Source organism: Arvicanthis niloticus, chromosome 23, assembly GCF_011762505.2.
Source record: "Arvicanthis niloticus isolate mArvNil1 chromosome 23, mArvNil1.pat.X, whole genome shotgun sequence".
In the NCBI taxonomy this organism is placed as follows: domain Eukaryota; kingdom Metazoa; phylum Chordata; class Mammalia; order Rodentia; family Muridae; genus Arvicanthis; species Arvicanthis niloticus.
The window spans coordinates 1,631,235-1,648,773 of NC_133430.1; the positions used below are offsets into that span (position 1 = coordinate 1,631,235).

The 17,539-nt window shown below is 42.8% G+C and overlaps 1 protein-coding gene across 5 annotated transcripts in view; it reads left to right on the forward strand.

Annotated features, from left to right (window-relative positions):
- The first annotated feature begins 370 nt into the window (after positions 1–370).
- The window catches only part of Dnah11 (dynein axonemal heavy chain 11), a 290,461-nt gene continuing 273,292 nt past the window's right edge, over positions 371–17,539 (forward strand). For all 5 annotated transcript variants that reach the window (XM_076920922.1, XM_076920924.1, XM_076920923.1 and 2 more), the window contains exons 1-6: positions 371–784; positions 2,747–2,890; positions 5,766–5,962; positions 7,892–8,081; positions 9,344–9,443; positions 11,750–11,961. In XM_076920922.1, coding sequence (XP_076777037.1) covers positions 491–784; positions 2,747–2,890; positions 5,766–5,962; positions 7,892–8,081; positions 9,344–9,443; positions 11,750–11,961 — 1,137 coding nt within the window. In that variant the 5' untranslated portion in view covers positions 371–490. The remainder of the gene's footprint in view (positions 785–2,746; positions 2,891–5,765; positions 5,963–7,891; positions 8,082–9,343; positions 9,444–11,749; positions 11,962–17,539) is intronic.

A 17,539-nucleotide genomic window follows, 5' to 3' on the forward strand; every position in this document is an offset into this window, starting at 1 on the left:
CTCAGGGGAATTTAAAGCCCACGACAAGGTCCCAGCGTTTCTGCTACCTAACTACTTTGGGGGCATACTTCACCCATAGCTAAACACTAATCACTTAGCCCTGGCTTTCTAGGGATTAGATGAACTAACCAGGGCGGCAAATTTATCAGGAATGTCTGCTTAAGATAGTACTGCTGAATCCAGAGCCACTAACTAGTCCTGGGACATTTATGGGAGTCCCAAGATGTGCAGGAGAGGAAAGCAGAGAAGTCCCATAGTTCCTTGGATTGATCTCCCAGACTCAGCCTGGGAGCTGCGAGCCGCCCAAGACTATCGCTCCTCCCTCACTCCGGGGCCGGGGCGGGGCCGCCATCTCCCTGGCAACGGGACGCGGTGCAGTCCGAGCTACTTTACTTCCAGTGCATCCAGTTCTGCAGGCAGAGCTGCTGGCGCTGGCTCGGAGATTGCTCGGGGGTCGCTCACGACCCCGAGAATCCTCGCTAGGTACGAAATGGCAGCACGGGAGGAAGGGACTGTGCTGCGGCTCAGCCCCTCGGAGGAGGAGGATGAGGAGGATGAGGAGGCGGCAGCTGCGCGGAGAGCGCAACGCTTTGCCTTAGACCCGCGAGTGCGCTTCCTGGGAGACCGTCTGCGCCACGCGCTGGGCTTCCCGGAGGAGACATGGGGCCAGTATCTGGAGAGCGAAGACCACCGACAGGCCGTAGGAGACTTTCTGGAGCGCACTGGTCCTGCCAGTCTGGTGTTTGGTGTTGTGGCCGCCGGGCGGCTCTCGGCTTCCCCCGAGGTAAGGCGGGACCTAAGATGTCCACTGCCAGATTTAAACTTGAAGTCTGTCTCCAAGACTCATCAGAAGTCCGTGACCCCCGTGTGCACCAGCTCTGCAGAAAACGCTGTATGTTAGTTTTCTGCAAGGGATGCTTGCCGGAAGGGATGGTTGTATGAAGGGATGGTTGTATAAAATAATGTAAGAAAACTAGCACAGCCTGTGATGCCTGGGCTTATGGTGCCCAGAGAGCTTTTGGGGCCAAATTTCTTGTTTCAGTCCCCATGGAACTTCAGAGTCATATCCTATTAAAACAACGATAGCAAAGTGTTTGGCAAAACCCTTATAGCTTGAGTTGTTCCAGTATCTACCAACTACATTTGTCCAGGAAAGAAATAATCGAATTCTAAAAAAAAAAAAAAAAAAAAAGGAGGGGAGGTGGCAGGCTGCTTTATGGTGGCACTTACTACATTACTGCTGGCACTTGGGAGGCAGAGGTAGAGGAGGCAGGAGGATCTTTGTGAGTTTCTGACCAGCCTGGTCTACACAGTGAGTTCCAGGACATCCAGAACTACACCGAAAGACCCTGTTAAGACCACAAACAAACACAAATATAAACAAAAATAACAACAGTAACAACCAAATAAGATTGGGTGGGGTCGTTTAAAGAACAGAATAAACACGTTTGTTTCATAAATTAGATTATTAGTAATTTCAAGAAGCGTTATCTTGGCAATTAAATTGTAAATCCTTTTTATATGTATTCATTTTATTTTTATGTATATGTATTCTTGCCTGCATGTATGACTGTGCACCTTGTGAGTACCTGGTCCCCGTGGAGGTCAGAAGAGGGGTGTTGGGATTCCTTGGAACTGGAGTTAAAGATTATTGTTAACAACCACTACGTGGGTGCTGGGAAAGGAACCCTACCCACAAACATAAATTACAAGTAAAGTAACCTCCATACTTGTTTGTAGCAGAGATGTCCTCTGAAAGTTACCTATCAATAGAACTCTGAAAACTTGTGTCCAATTGTCTTATACTCGGATATGTTTTCCTTTAAAACTCATGGCAGTTCCATGATGTGTGTGTGTGTGTGTGTGTGTGTGTGTGTGTGTCCTGTAATTTGCACAGGCTTCAAACTTAATAGACGTTGTCTTTCTTTCCTTTGGTTTCTTTTCCTTCCTTCCTTTCTGAATTTGGAGCCCTTGCCTAGTGGGTTATCTTTCAGCAGTGCTGGGCCTGGGATTCATGTTGCAAAGTGGTAACATCACCCCAGATTTGGTCATTTAAGATAGGTGTGAGGCAAGCCCTCAGAATATTAGCAAGTAACAGGAAGGCTGCATTACAGCTGTGTGAGTTTGACTATCTTTGTTTTGGTGTTCTCCTAATAATAACTTTTTTAAAAAAGTTTGTATGTCAGACAAGTCAAGAAACCTTAAGCTCTCAGAGCGTAGAAGCTAAACAATGTAGCATTTACCAAACAAACAAAACAAACAAACAAAAATCCCTCAACAGTTACAGGAATGTTAAACTATCTTGGCTAAACACTTTTGTTCTTTGCCTTGACAGAGGAATGGAAAATTAACCCCTTGTGTTTCAGTTTGGCTTATTTTCAAACAAGCAAAAATTAAAAAACAAAAAAACCCAAAAAACACCCCCCCTAAAACCCTCACTAGGATTGAAATGTTCAAATGTTCTTATGTTTGGTTTTGTTTATGCGATTCTTACAGTATATGCTGTTTAACGTAATGGGCATGTCTTTGAAGGTGAGATTGTAAAATATGAAAAAAAAGAGAAGCCTACCTTTTCCAGGACACAGAAGAGCAACAGAGCAACCTTGTTTGTAAACATGGGCGAGGTGCCAGGGTTTTGCTTCTTCTGTTGGCAATCTGTCTGCAAGTGGGATACAGCAAATCCTGCTTGTTAACAAAGAGACTCTACTGTAGTGAACTTGAACTAATTATCTTGCTCTTGTTCCAGATTCCAAGAGATGTGAAACACAAGCTGGTTTATTTTGCCAAAAAGGTGACTGGAAACACGGGAGAAAGTGATTTCTCCCAAACCTTGTTATTTGGAGAAATATCCAGGTCATTGCTCGAACACGTAACTGCATCCCTCGAGGAGGTACTGATCTGTCTCTAACATATGAGTGTTTTCTTGACTCTAGACACCTGGCATTGGTTGATCCACTCTGTCTACTTAAATAGAAGAGTGTGAAAAGTGTCTTTGGCAGGGGTATGAAGCGATTACATTCAGCTTGTTTTCTGAACTCACTATTCACCAATACTGATTAGCCTGCTCCATGTCAGATCAACCCTCCCTTTCTCTCACCAACTCCTCCCTTACTACTTTCACAATGCTGGAAGCATTTCCCTGCCAACTTGAACTGACAAGGTTCTGTCAGTTAGCTATCGGTTTAAGGTATTACAGTCAGGGTAGAAATGAGCTTACACTTCCATCTGTTTTTCAAATTCCTGTTAACAAGGAAGTAACTAAATGGAGTTTCACCTATGTCAGAGAAGAGAAGGCAGTAATGAAGTCACCGATTGCTCACAAATTCCCTTTTCTGTAAGACTCAGCAGAGTTTGAAACAACTTACGATTTGAGTTTCCCTTCCTTTAGATGGGGGTTGGCAGAGCTTGGAGGGTTCTCATGCTGTGAGCTGTGGTTTGCAAAAGGCAATAGAAAACTTCCTTCGAAACTCTTTCCATGTTTCTCTGAGTTGGTCCCATACCAGAATTCCTGTAACTTCTTACAATATGGTTTGAATGAAAATGTGTATATTCAAGACAGCATAAGCCACCAGAGAATTGGGGTTAATTTTTATTAAAATATATTAATTATAGTCAGCTGGGTTACTTTGGGATGTTTTCTATAGAGCATAGAATATGCTTGGATCATGCTCACTCTTTGTTAACCCCTCTCCTTCCTCTGTCACACTTCTCAAATAATCTCCCTTCTCCTTTCATGCCTTTTTTTTTTTTTTAAAGTTTTTAATCTAAACACAGTTTGAGTTTAATGTTGGGAAGAGTCTGAGATAAGCATTAGGCAGAGAAAAAAGCAAGAACATCACAATTGTGGTATAGCTGGCTCTGAATGAGCAAGACGGTGTAGGTCTGGAGGTCAAACATCCCAAGCGTTGGTGTGGCTAAGGGCACACATGCAGCTTGCATAGCTCACTGCTGAACAGTGGCTCACAGTGCTGTGCTAGGGACCCCTAATCAATCTGCGGCCAGTTTCTCTGTTCTGTGCTCCAGAGAGTACATGCCTAGAATTTTCACCAGCTGTGTAGTTAACATTTCAAGCTAAGGTTGAATTTCTGACCTTGAATCTTCCCCTTCTGACCTTACTTACAGTTATCCTCATAGTAGTAGATAAGTCCTCTGGAGTGTGCACTGAAAAAGGCCTCTATAAGATCCACCCAGTTCTAGGACATTGTCTTGATTAGTATTTGATGAGAGAGGGCTGAGCCGAGTGTGGGTGGTGCCATCCCTGGGCTGGTGGTCCTGGATTCTATAAGAAAGCAGGCTGAGCAAGCCATGATGAGCAAGCCAGCAAGGAACACCCTCCATGGCTTCTGCATCGGCTCCTGTCTCCAGGATCTTTCCCTGTTTGAGTTCCTGTCCTGAGTTCCTTCAGTGATGAACTGTGACAAGGAAGTGTGAGGCAGATAAACCCTTTCCTCTCCAAGTTGCTTTGTCATGGTGTTTCATCATAGCAATGGTAAGCCAACAGTACTTGGTGACTCAGGTGGGGCTGCTGTGACAAAATGTGGTAGACCGAGTTTCCTGTACAAAACAGATTTTGTTTCTCATAGCCCAGAGGGTTAGAAATTGGGGGTCACATTGCTGGCAAGTTTGAATTTGCCTGTAGGGCCCATTTCTTCTGGTTCCAGGTGGGTCCATTCTAGCCATGTACCCACACGATGAAAGGGGCAAATGAACTCCCTTTTAAGCATCAATCCCATTTGTTAAATGAGTTAGCCATGTGATAATGGCAGTGCCTCCTGATGCCGTGGATTTAAAGGGTAGGATTCCCACATAGTACTGGGAGAAAGCATCACTATACAGATCCTGGTAACTGTTGTACTCTGACCCTTTAAAGACACAAGTCAAGTGACCTTCCTGGCAAGGGTTTTCTAACACCCTTTGCTTTAAATGCAGAAATGTGCTCCGTTTTTACAGTCACCAGAATGGGCTTCTAGTTGTTGCAGTTATTATGCTGAAGGGCATAACTTCTAGGGCCTTCCCCACCCACCAAGGTCATTGAGTACAGAGACTGTAAATAACTTACTGAAGCTTGACACCTAGGGGTACTGTGTAGTAAATAGTGATAATAATGGCATTTGGAGTCCCACTTCCCACTTCTCTGCCATGTCCAACTATACATGAGTTCGGGGGATTCAAACTCACATCTTCACACTTGCACAGCGAGAGCTTTATTCTGTGGACCCATGCCCTTAGTCTGACAGCAAATAGTTAAGTGTTTTCACGCAGCTGTTTTTGCTGATGTTCCTCGTTTTAAAAGACGAGTTCTACAAGGTCCCTGTGGTTGAATCCCTCTCTACTACACAAACTTTGATCCACTGGGAAGCCTCAGAGCCAGAGAACACATGCTTTCTACTAGCCCCATGTGATTCAGAAACATTGTTTCTGATTCAGAAACATTGTTTCTGTCAGTACACCTACCAACACGCTCAACTTTAATTAGGAAACTTTACTTGATATAAATCTTTTGGGTTATTGAATTACACTGTGAATTGAAATACACTTGGTGAATGGGTAAACGAAAGGGGAAGCAGCAACTCCTTTCTATTTTACAAAAACCTATTACTGCTCAGAGACTCCATGTAGATTGACAGGATGTCCACTCCTTGTAGTTTTGGAGTCATTATGGACCAGAAAAATTTTCACAACAAAAAATCTAAAGGTACTCACTGTCTGCTAATTAACTGCCTTTAAAATTTTTTTTTGTTTGTTTGGGTTTTTTTTTGGTCTAGATATTAGTCCCAATTCTGTCTAATAAGAACAATCATAAGTCCTGGTCATGCTTTATTTCACAAGATGTGGAACATCACACAGAAGTCATAAAAAATAAGATGCACATTTTTAGGGGCAAAATGTCAAGAAGAACTCATCTTCCAGTTCCTACTATTGCAGAAAATATTGACCTGGATCAGCATTACTTGGTGGCCAGGTAAGCAACAATGTGCTCTAGATAGTATAATAATGGATGGCCAACATTCCTACAGAGTATCAGGTCTCTCAAACTGTTAGCAAAACAGTTACTTTAAAAATGTCATTTTAAAAATGTACTTTATTTCTTTTAAAGTACATTTATATATATTTATATATAATTTTTTATTTTTATATAAAATATAATAAATGCTTATATATATAAATAAAATATTTTAATATAAAATATTTTATATATTTTTGCAACAGGGTTTTATGCAGCCAGGGTTGTTGACAACCGCACTGCCCCACACTTTGGGGCTAAGTGCTTTGGTCAAGAGAGAGAGTAGGGGAGGAAGGGGAAGAGACTCCAAGAATGGAGACAAGACAGGGTGTGTGATCAAGCCTCGTTTCTCATTTATTGTCTCTCTCTTATTGTCTCCCCTTATTGTCTCCGTATAGTGCAAGGAAATCCTGGGTATTTATAAGCACAAGCAGGGGAACACAGCTGAAGACTCTTTACCACGTGTGTGCCTTGCAGCTGGGGTCACTAAACAGCAAAACAAGATATGTGGGATAAACAAGGTGTTTATCAGAGTGTGCTCAGCTGTTGTAGGCTGTTGAAAAACAATTCTCTTGTCAGGGTATATGGCTCGAGATGGCTGCAAAGTTGATAGCTGCTTTCTGCTAAAAGTCAGCTCCCAACACAGGGTGGCCCTCAAACTTACTATGTAACCAAGGATGGCTTTTGACTCACAATTCTTCTGCATCCACATCCTCATGCTAGGATTATAGGCATGGAACACCACAGCTGGGTTTTATGGTTCTGGTTATCAAATCTAGGGCTTTGTGTATTCTGGGCCAGCACTCTACCACCTGGGTGCATCCTCAGCCCACAAGTATACTTTCTAAGGAAAACTAACTATCATCGTATAATCTCAGCAATATTCCTTTAGGGAAAAATGGTCTTTAAGATTATGGCAATTCTATATTAATTTTATTAATAATTACCTATTTTAAATTATATATATTTGTATATCTGTGTTTTAGGTATAGTGCCTGAAGTTACACAAGGTTATAAACCATGTGACATGGGTGCTGGGAACCAAGTTTAGATCTTCTGGAAGAGCAGCAAGGATTTTTAACCATTGAACAATCTCTCTAGCTTTCATTTATCAGTTTTTTAATGTAATTTTATTCTTTCAGAATTTTATACAATGTATTTTTTATTATAACCACATCTATTCTTCCCACTAACTCTCCTTTCTCTTCCCCGCCCCCTCCCAACTTCAGGTCCTAGATTTTTTTCTTTTTAAGTAACCCACTCAATCTAGTTTATGCTACCAATATATACTCATGGGCATGGGTCCATCCACAGGAGGATGATCAACCCCCCCAGGAGCCACACCCTTAAAAACTTGACTCAGCCCTCCCAGAAGCCATCTACTGTCAATAGTACCTCAGTTAGGGGAAAGACCTTGTGAGCTCCCCTCTCCTCCATGCTACAGTGTTGGCTGATTTGACCTTGTACAGGGCTTGTACAAGCACCACGGCCGCTGTGAGCTCACGAGTGTACTGTGCCTACCAAGCCCACAAGATACAGCTTTGCTCTGCTCCTCCTCAGCCTCTGGCTCTTACAGTCTTCTGCTTTCTCTCCTGTGTTGGTCCCCGAACCTTAGGAGAGGGAAGCTAAAGAAGCCTCATTTGCCACTGAACACTCAGACAACCATTCTCTGTACTGTATCGTTTTTCTTAACATTAAGAGATGTACTAAACACAGAATACAAAGTTGCCAAACTCAAGCCAGGAACATGAAAAATAATGGATTCTAAAGGATTTATATTGAGAAAACTAGTTTATAGATGCATAAAAAACCATTACTATTCATATCTTGTCTTTATTTGGATAAAGTCACTGTTGGATGCTTTTATTAATCATTTAATATTTATAGGCCACAATCAGATGAGAGGAGAATACTCCATGCCATTGAATCTGTAATCATTAAATGGTCACATCAGATCCAAGAAATCATAGAAAAAGACTCAGCACAGCCGCTATTGAGCGGCCTCCACCCGACCCCTGAGACAGAGCTTGACTTCTGGACTGCGAGGCATAGTAACCTGAAGTGCATATACCGTCAAGTAAGTAGAAGGCACTGGGATTATTTCTATATCTAATGAGAGGCTTTGTTTAGTATGACTAAGGAGTCTGCACTTTTCTTACTCTGCAATGCTGTCTACAGGGAATGCATATTTAAGTTAAGGACGATGGGAGACTGAGTTGCCTTTATAGGATATTTTGGTAGCATCTGAGATCGTTAGAAATACTATTTAACAGGAGAAAGGGCGGTTCCATGTGGGAAGGCTGGAGATGGCAAGGTTTAATTACTGCCCCAGTTTGAATTTTTATTGTAATAAAACCATCACCAAAAACAACTTGGGAGGAGAAGGGGGTTTATTTTATCTTAAGAGTTTGTAGTCCATTATCCAGGGATGCCATGGCAGGAACTCAAGGCACAGACCTGGAGGCAGGAGGTAAGGCAGAGGCCATAGAGGGAAGCTGCTTATGGGCTTTCATAGTCTCCCTTTTCATAGCACTGGGTACCACAAGCACTGCCTATAGTGAGATAGACCCTGCCCATCAATCACTAAGAAAAGGCATTGCAGACTTGCCTACAGGCAAATCTTACGGAGGCATTTTTCTCCATTGAGAGTCCTCCCTCTTAAGTGACTTTAGATTGTGTCGAATTGACGTACAGCTAGACAGCACAATCACTATGGTCAGTTTGATTTGGGGTGGAGCAGGATACTGCTTGGCTGTGAAGGCACTACCTTTCGTCTCTTTGTTGGGTGCTTCCTGCCCAGTGACTCAGTATGATATTCTAAGATCTACAGTGTTCACTCATGTGTCTCTTGATTGGAGATTTTCTGAAACAGATCATTAGTAATTTATATGTATAATATGCAAACACATCTTTTGGAAAAACTAAATGCAAAACAAAATACAGACTTTTTGAAAACATGCACTTAGACTTATTTTCATCTTGGAACCAATATGCCATCCATTGATTCTCAAACACTGTTCACAGCACCCATAAGGTGGCTCAGCAGGGCACTTGGTGCTCAGCCTGATGTCCTGAGTTTGACCCCAATGCCCACATTGTAAAAGGAGAGCAGAGACACAGCAAGTTGACCTCTGACCTCCACACATGCCTGATTGACACAAGTTAACCTTTGACCTCCCCATGCTTATATGTGTATATCCAAAATAAAATAAATAAATAATAAATGCTGTGTATGTTGTGTGAGTGGAATGCCATGTGAATTCTTCATTAGGGAGTAGATTTATTTAGCAATCTCGCTTGTATTCTTATTGAAGTATCCTCCCCCCACCCCCACTTTAGCTTCAGGCTCCCATTGTCCTCAAGATGGTTAAGATACTGAGAACAAGACAAAGCAGCTACTTTCCTGCTCTGAAGGGCATCTTCACCACAGTAGAAAATGGTAAGCCCCCCACCCCCAGACCCTCGACGCTGGGCATCAGCGTGGCATCTGCCCTTGGCTCCCGCTCATTTGCCTACTCAGCCTTAAGGTCTGCCTGCCACTCAGGGCGTGCACACTGAGCAAGCGCACTCGGGTCTTCTAAAGGCAGCTTTGTCTTCATCTCTCTACTTCACGGTGATCACAATCACAAACCCTTTCAGTTCATGTGCTATCTACCCAGCCAATCACCCCAGGGTTAAGTTTAGCTGGGAGGGATATAATGAAGGGGAAGGCCTTCCGTTCTTAGCTGGGGCCCAGGAATGCATTTTGTAGATGTTTCCAGAAAGCAGCTGGGCTGTGAATAGTCTCGGGATAGACTCAGAATCTATTATGAGCTCGATTGCTGATTCCTTGGTTGACAAGTGTTTATTCACGGTGATGTTTTGGTGAAGATTAGACCTATGTAACAGAGAAACTGTGAGAGATGTCCAGCTAAAATTCTCTCCTCGTGCTTGTTTTCGGTGTTCTCCTTTAGTCCCTTTGAAAGATGATAGCGCGCCCCTGTTTTGTCCGTGTTTAAGCAAATACATGCATTTGGTATATATATTACTGAATATACTGAATGATACATCTTACAGTTAAAGCTAAACAAACAATTGGGTTTTTTTTCATTTTGCTTGTTTCCAACAAAAGAGCACTTTTATTCTCCCATGTGCCCTTTAGAAGCAATTAAAATCCACTCGAAGTGTCTATTTTTACATTTGCCTCTAAGGATTGTATCTGAAGAGATAGGGAGGGGTGGCTAAAAGCAGCTTGTTGTTAGATGTGAATTCCAGTTCTATGTCAGCTTATGAACCATTTGTAAGTTGCTAGGATTCTGCTTTCCCAACAGCCAACTGCCCACTCCTCGCCCCCACTGTGGACTTGCTGTGAGACATAGGGTAGTGTTTCTTCTCATGACTTAGGCTGCATGAGTCTTCATTCTGACAGGTCATCCAGGTATCGGCCTGTTGGCAGCCCCCTTCACTGCTGCCCGCTGTACCCACTTCAATGTGATAAACAGAAGTGCCTCTTAGACATCACCAGTTGTCTCCTGGAGGCAAACTCTCCTCTCTGAGAGCCACTGGATGGAGGAGGTTTTGTATATACCTGCCTGTAGCAATGAGCACATTGCATTTTTGTCCTCAGTAAACAAAGGCAAATGGCATCTTTCTTCTTTTACGATAAGATAAACACTTCATGGGGACAGAGCTTCAGGGACGAGTCCTAGGGATCTGCACACAACCGGAAGATTCAGAGCATAGCATGTTAGGCTCAAACCCATGGTCGCCCGGAGATGGAAGATTCATGTCAAAGACATACTTCAGACTGAAATAAGCAGAGCTGCTTAGCACGTGTGAAGGATGTTAACTGTAGTGTGATTATTAAATTTCTAAATTGACACCAATAAATATATATAGCAATCTCAATACACTCGTTTATCTGGAAGAAGAAAAAAAAAAAAAACAGCTCTGAATCCTGTTTCTTCTCCAGCCTTTATTACTGGGTGGGAGTCTGAGCTGGTTCCTGTTCAAGTCCAGCAGTGGGTATGAGGGGAAAAGCTCAGTGGGATTTTCTTATTTGTCTTTGACATGAGTCCTTGGAGAGAACATGAAAACGTAAAGCTTAGCTTTGTTCTTCACCTGTGTATTCAACCCATAGCGTGTTCTGGATTGGAGACAGTTTCGCTATCAAAGTGAGAATCTTTCTTCAACTCTTAACTTGGTTAACGTGGTTTTTATTCAAATAAAAGTTCCTATAAAACTAGTCCTTATATAGTGTGGGTTTCGTGGCATTTAGATCGGCCATGGCATTGTATTATTGTGCCTCCTGCCTGCTTCCAAACTGCTTTCATCGGCACGAGTAATGATTTTAACCAGATCTTAGTGAATGACATAGTATTTGTCTCACGAGTTACTCATAGGAGCCTGGGATGAGATGGTGCACTGCACGGTCCTGAGCGTTCTAGAGAAGCTTGGCATCCAGCCATGAGGGGATGACTACACAGATGCTTTATTCCCACAAGGTTTCCAAGGGGTTAAACAGCTCTCTTTAGACTTGGAGGTTTGGTTTCCTTCCCCCTGGGTCTTTAGCTACAATTACTTATGGTCTGTGAGTAACTAGTCCAGTGCTCTCCAGGGAGGCTGAGTTACAAATGGCTAGTCTATAACCCTCCAGACGGCTCATACACGTGCAGCTTGTAGGCTATGTCACAGAATGGGAAACTATGGCTGTCTTGGACTTGTAAAAAGACGTTGTGGGACTCTAATGGCTCTTCCCTTTTATAGCTCTTCTTGAAGCCCAGGATGTGGAACTTCACCTAAGACCTCTGAGGAGGCACATTCAAGGTCTCCAGGAAGCGGAATTCCCACAGACTGGCATACTGATTGCCCCATTGCTTCACACCATCTGTCTTATTTGGAGTCACTCCAAGTTTTATAACACCCCCGCTCGGGTTATAGTTTTACTGCAAGAGTTTTGCAACCTCTTCATTGACCAGGTAAGAAGCACTGACAACTGAATATAATAACAATCAGTGACATAAATAGTAGGCTTCATTGACCCAATAATAATGAACAAGCCTAACGATGAACAACCTGACAGGCAAATCCAAATGTCAGTGAGAACACTGTTTCCTTTCTGCTTTCAGACAGGACTTGTGTGAGCAACGGGCCAGGTGACTTCACATTGCATTAGCAGTGCTCGAAACAATGAGTCAAAGAACACACGGTTTCTGGGTTTTGTTTACTTAAGCAAACAGATTTAAGAGGCCAAGAGGTGAAACAAATTTAATGCATCTTCCAGTAACAGGCTCACAGCCGTGCTTTGTATTTTGTAGTATTGGCTGCTGGGAGACCTTTGAAGAGTAAAGTAAGAAGATTACTCAAAATCGAGTGTCCTTGAAAAAACAGTAATGGAATTATATGGAAATAATTCTGGTTCACTGTTTTTAAATTTGCTTATGTTTCTGTATATTTGTTTAGCTTGGAACATGATTGAAGTATACCCTCCTCCCCTTCCCTAACCCTGCACCTCCTCCTCCTTTATGTGTAAACTTTTATCTTTATATCCACAAAGGATATGGTTGCCTGTGCACTGGACAGCTCTCTGCCTAACCCTACCTGCTGGCATTGTTTGCACCAGCAATCCTTGCTCTCTCAGACAGTCCTCAGTTAGATCCTCCTGCAAGAATGATGGTGTCACAGGTAGTCCTCAATTAGGTCCTCCTGCAGGAATCATGGTGTCACAGGTAGTCCTCAATTAGGTCCTTCTATGGGAGATGCTTTTGCAGCTGCATGGTCCCCAGCATTTACATAGAGGTGGCCCTGCTGTTCCTGCTACAGGATATGATGAGAGATCAGGCAACAACAACACCCAAGGAGGGCTGAGAGATGCTTGGACAACATGTGATCCAGTGAGGTCTTTCTTAGTTGTCTGGGGATGCCATACCTAAATGACCCAGAGTAACATAACAAACAGCCTAGATAGCTCTTCACACAGTACGTGCTCTGCAGTCAGGGGGAAGTTAAGGTCAGGTTCTGCTGAGAAAGCTCTTTGTTCTGTAGACAGCCTGCTTCTCCTCCTTGAAACCCACAGTCCTGTTGGATTAGAAGCATGGCGTCTGGAAAACAAGGCATAAAAAGCAGAAATAGCAATAGCTCAGGCCAGCCTTGAACTTGCCATGTAGATGAGGATGGTCTTAAACTCTTGATCCCCCTGCTTCACTCTCCTGAGAGCTGATGTTATACCCAGCTGGGGCCCACTCTTTCAACATCATTTAATCTTAGTTATATGCTAAAAGCCCTAAGTCCATGTAGAATCTTAAAGGTTAGTGAGGGGCCAGACTCTCTAGATGTGTGAACTTCAGAGCTTCTAGACCAGCGGTTCTCAACCTTCCTAATACAGTCGACTTTTAATACAGCTCATCATGTTGTGGTGACCCCCCAACCATGAGATTATTTCGTTACTACTTCATAACTAATTACTAATGCTGTGAGTTGTGATGTAAATATCTGATATGCAGGATATATAATATGCAGCCCACAGGTTGAGAACTGCTGTTCTAGCTAACGTGTGTCATTGACTTGTTAAATTTCCCCTTCTATGTGCTTCTGATGCAGCAATGTATGGGAGGGCTTTAGACACAGACCAGCTGGAATCTGCCCTACAATGTAGTGCCTGGTGCTTAACAAAAGCTCAACACAAGGCAAGTCTTTGTTCTTTCACTGGTTTACTGACTGCCAGGCTGGCTGTGGCTATTGATGGGGAATAGACAGCATCAAGACAGTTCCTTGCTAGGTTTTATCAACATCTCCTCTGGTTTCTGTTCATTGAGGGTCAACTCTGCCTTGCCCTGTGGGTAAGCAAGTACCTGCTGCTAGCACCTTGCATCTCCAAGTGAACCTAAGAAGCTTCTTGTACATTTAGCTAGTGCTTTTCCCTGACTCCTTTTGAAGGACCTTCTCAGTTTGAAAATTACCAAAACCATTTCACCACAAAGCCCTGTTGTCTATGGCTCATGAGATAGCCCTAGTTACCATTAAGCCTGTCAAACTATTACCTTGGTTCCCAGTCTGTGTTAACAGTCAGAGCTGCCAAGCTTACAAGGAAATACTGTGGCTTCTCTTGTTCCTTAGTTCTGGCTTCTGTCCAAAGGTTCCCTTGACCTGATTTCCATGATTCTCAAAGTAGCAGATCACTAACTTTGTAGTAAGACTGTCCCAACATGTTAGGAATCTAAGATCACCAGTGATCCAACTCTGGTACTGGATTCTCTAAAGATGTAATTCCCCACTTCTTTCCCCATTGTTTATTATTTTATATGTTTGACAAACACCATATACACTCTATTTTGTCAAGATTTGTATAAGTGTGTGTGTGTGTGTGTTTGATTTGCATGTTTGCATGGGCACGGGCACACATATGTGAGTGTACATGCACATGTGTGATATCTGGAGTCTTCCTGAATCATTCACCATCGTATCCTTTGAGACAGGACCCCTCATGGAACCTGGTGGCCACTGATTGCTCAGTGGGATAGTCAGGAACCCTGGGGACCCATCTCTCTACCCACCCTGTGCTATGGCTATACATTTGCAGTTTCTGTGGGTTCTGAAGGTCAAACTTAGGTCTTCATGCTTCTGTGACCAGTGTTTTCCTGGGTAAGCACCACCCCAGTCCCAGAAACTAACTTTTTAATTAACAATTACTAACTAACTTTCTAACTGACTTGTTTTCTAACTAACTTTCTAATTTTCTGGCTGACTTTCTAGCTAACTTTCTGACTTACACTTTCTTTTTTGTACTTACTTTTCAAAAAAATTATTTTTGCATTAGTGTTTTGGTTGTGTGTATGTCTGTATGAGGGTGTCTGTCTGATCCCCCAAATACATATATATGTATGTATGCATATATGTATATATGTGTGTGTATATGTGTATATATTTGTGTATATATATATATAGATATATGAAAGAGAGAGAGAGAAAGAGACAGACAGACAGACAGAGACACTTGCTACATACAAGCTTGTGTAGAACACTCATGTAGCCTAGGATAGACTTGAGCTTATGATCTTCCTGTTTCGGCTTCTTGAGTGCTGGGATCACAGGGTATACAATGTATCATGCCAGGACTTTAAACAAACAAACCCAAAACCACAGGGTCTAACTGTGTACTCTGGCTAGCTTAGAACTCATGGAGATCCATCCACTTCCGTCTCCTGAGTACTGGGATTAAAGGCACCCACTGTTATGCTCAGACATAATACATTTTAAAATTCCATTTCATTTATTTCATTAATTCATGTCCATGTGGAAGTCAGAGAAATTAAGTTGCAGGAGCTGGTTCTTTTCTCCTACCATGTGGGTGTGGGGGCTTGAACTCAGGTCTTCAGGTTTAACTGCACGCGCCTTTACCTGATGAGCCATCTTGCCACTCCTGCATAATACTTTTTAATTAAAAAAAATATCAGTACTGATACTTAAGTTGTATGGATTTCAATTGCCTCCACCAACCTATACTGAAAAGTCAAAGATATTGTTACACTGTCTTTGTCATTCCCACTGGCATAGTTGGTTGCTGGAAGCTCAGGTCCCCCATAGGTGGGTTAGGAGCTTTCCATTGCTGGCAGTTCCTGTCTGCTGTCTGCTGCACTCATCAGTTGCTTCTATTTAGTTTGTTTTGACTTGTCTCACAGTGACCATTAACATCATTCTTTAGGCCAGCCCCATGAAAAACACCTTTGTTATTGTGAATTAACACTGATTTGCTCTCACTACCTTATCTAGTCTATAGTGTGTTCTCTCTTGTAGATTCTTAAGAAGAATCTACATAATCCACAGATTCTTAAGAAGGCAAAGTTTGTTTTGGACAAAGGGTGTGTTAATAGCTAAAAGCATGAGTCTATATATGTCTATACGAGGAAGGGGAAGAGTCTATGGTGATAATTCAGTTGTCTCCCTGTTGCAGCAGCTTCCTGTCACCTAATTACCAACAGATAAAATGACAAATCACTGGGACAAGCCATCCCTGTATCCATTCCTATGCATCTTAGCTGGCTCTCATGGGGCGGAGTCCATTGCAGCCGGTTAACTTCCCATTCCATGCAGCAGCACCTCCTGAGACAGGTCACTGGTACTTCATATCCCAATCTCCTCGCACTGCACAGAAGAGACTGTCAGGGACAGAACATGGTGGGAGTTAGCACACATGCTTATGATCAAGCTAGGAGCTACTAATTACTGGGATTCGGGAGATAGAAGCAAGCTGGCATGTTGATAAATTGGACAATTGATAATTAATTGACTTATGGATAATAAACTTTTTAGTTTATCATCAGGCTTAGCATCAAGAACCTCTACCTGCTGAACCATTTCACTGGCTCTTTTATAGTGCCTTTTTACTAATACTGATACTGATACTAATACTGATAATAATAATATCCAAATAGTATGGATACTAACATTGTAGGATCTACCATAGCCACGAAACTAAACTCGATATAAAAGTGATCTAGTATTTGGGTGTGATCTATGCATATTATACCGTGTACTTTAAATGATCTCCAAATTGCTCGCAGTGCCCTGTAATACAATGTAAATGAGGTATTAAATAGCTGTCCTGTTGCAACGGGCTCTGCTCTACCTGGCTTGAGACAAAAGACTTAACAATGCCTGAATAGTTACTATGTTGTGGCCTGCTCTACTCTGCCTGGCTTGGCCTTTCAAAGGCTGGGATTAAAGGCGTATGCCACCACTGCCTGGCTTCAAACTGCGCTCCGGGTCAGGGTCTAGAGAGAGAGAGAGAGAAGAGAGAGTGGGGGTAGACGCAAGGAATGGAGACAAGACAGTGGTTCTGATCAAGTCTCTAGTCTTTTATTGAAGGGAAATCTGGGGTATTTATACACTTTTGCCACGCCCCTTGTAGGCATGTGGATATGACTTAAGCCTTGGAGGTGTGGCTAGCATGTGGATAGCTGCTTTCTAGCCGCTTTCTGTTAAAAGTTGGCTCCCAACACTGTCCCAATGTCTTGCTCAGAGAATAGTGATAATAAAGAGTCCCCTGGATGCTCAGGTGGGCTCTTAAAAACTGCATTTGATTCATGGTTTTGAATAAGGAGCCTGTTGATGTGCAAGGCTGACTGTTTTACTTAAGACAGTTCTGATATGGGGCCTGTTGTTTGTGAGCATCCCCTAAGCCACACTCCTCATTTAGCAGATAAGGGAATCAACCCCATGAGACAGCTTAGCTGATGACACAAAAGTAATTAGCAGCTCCTAGCTTGATCATAAGTATGTGTGCTGACTCCCGCCATGCTCTGTCCCTGACAGTCTCTTCTGTGCAGTTCGAGGAGATTGTCTGGGATGTGAAGTACCAGTGACCTGTCTCAGGAGGTACTGCTGCATGGATGGGAAGTTAACTGGCTGCAGTGGACTCAGCTCCATGAGAGCCAGCTAAGATGGATAGAAATGGATTCGGGAATGGCTTTTCCCAGTGATTTGTCATTTTATCTGTTGGTAACTAGGTGACAGGAAGCTGCTGCAACAGTGAGGCAACTGAATTATCACCATAGACTC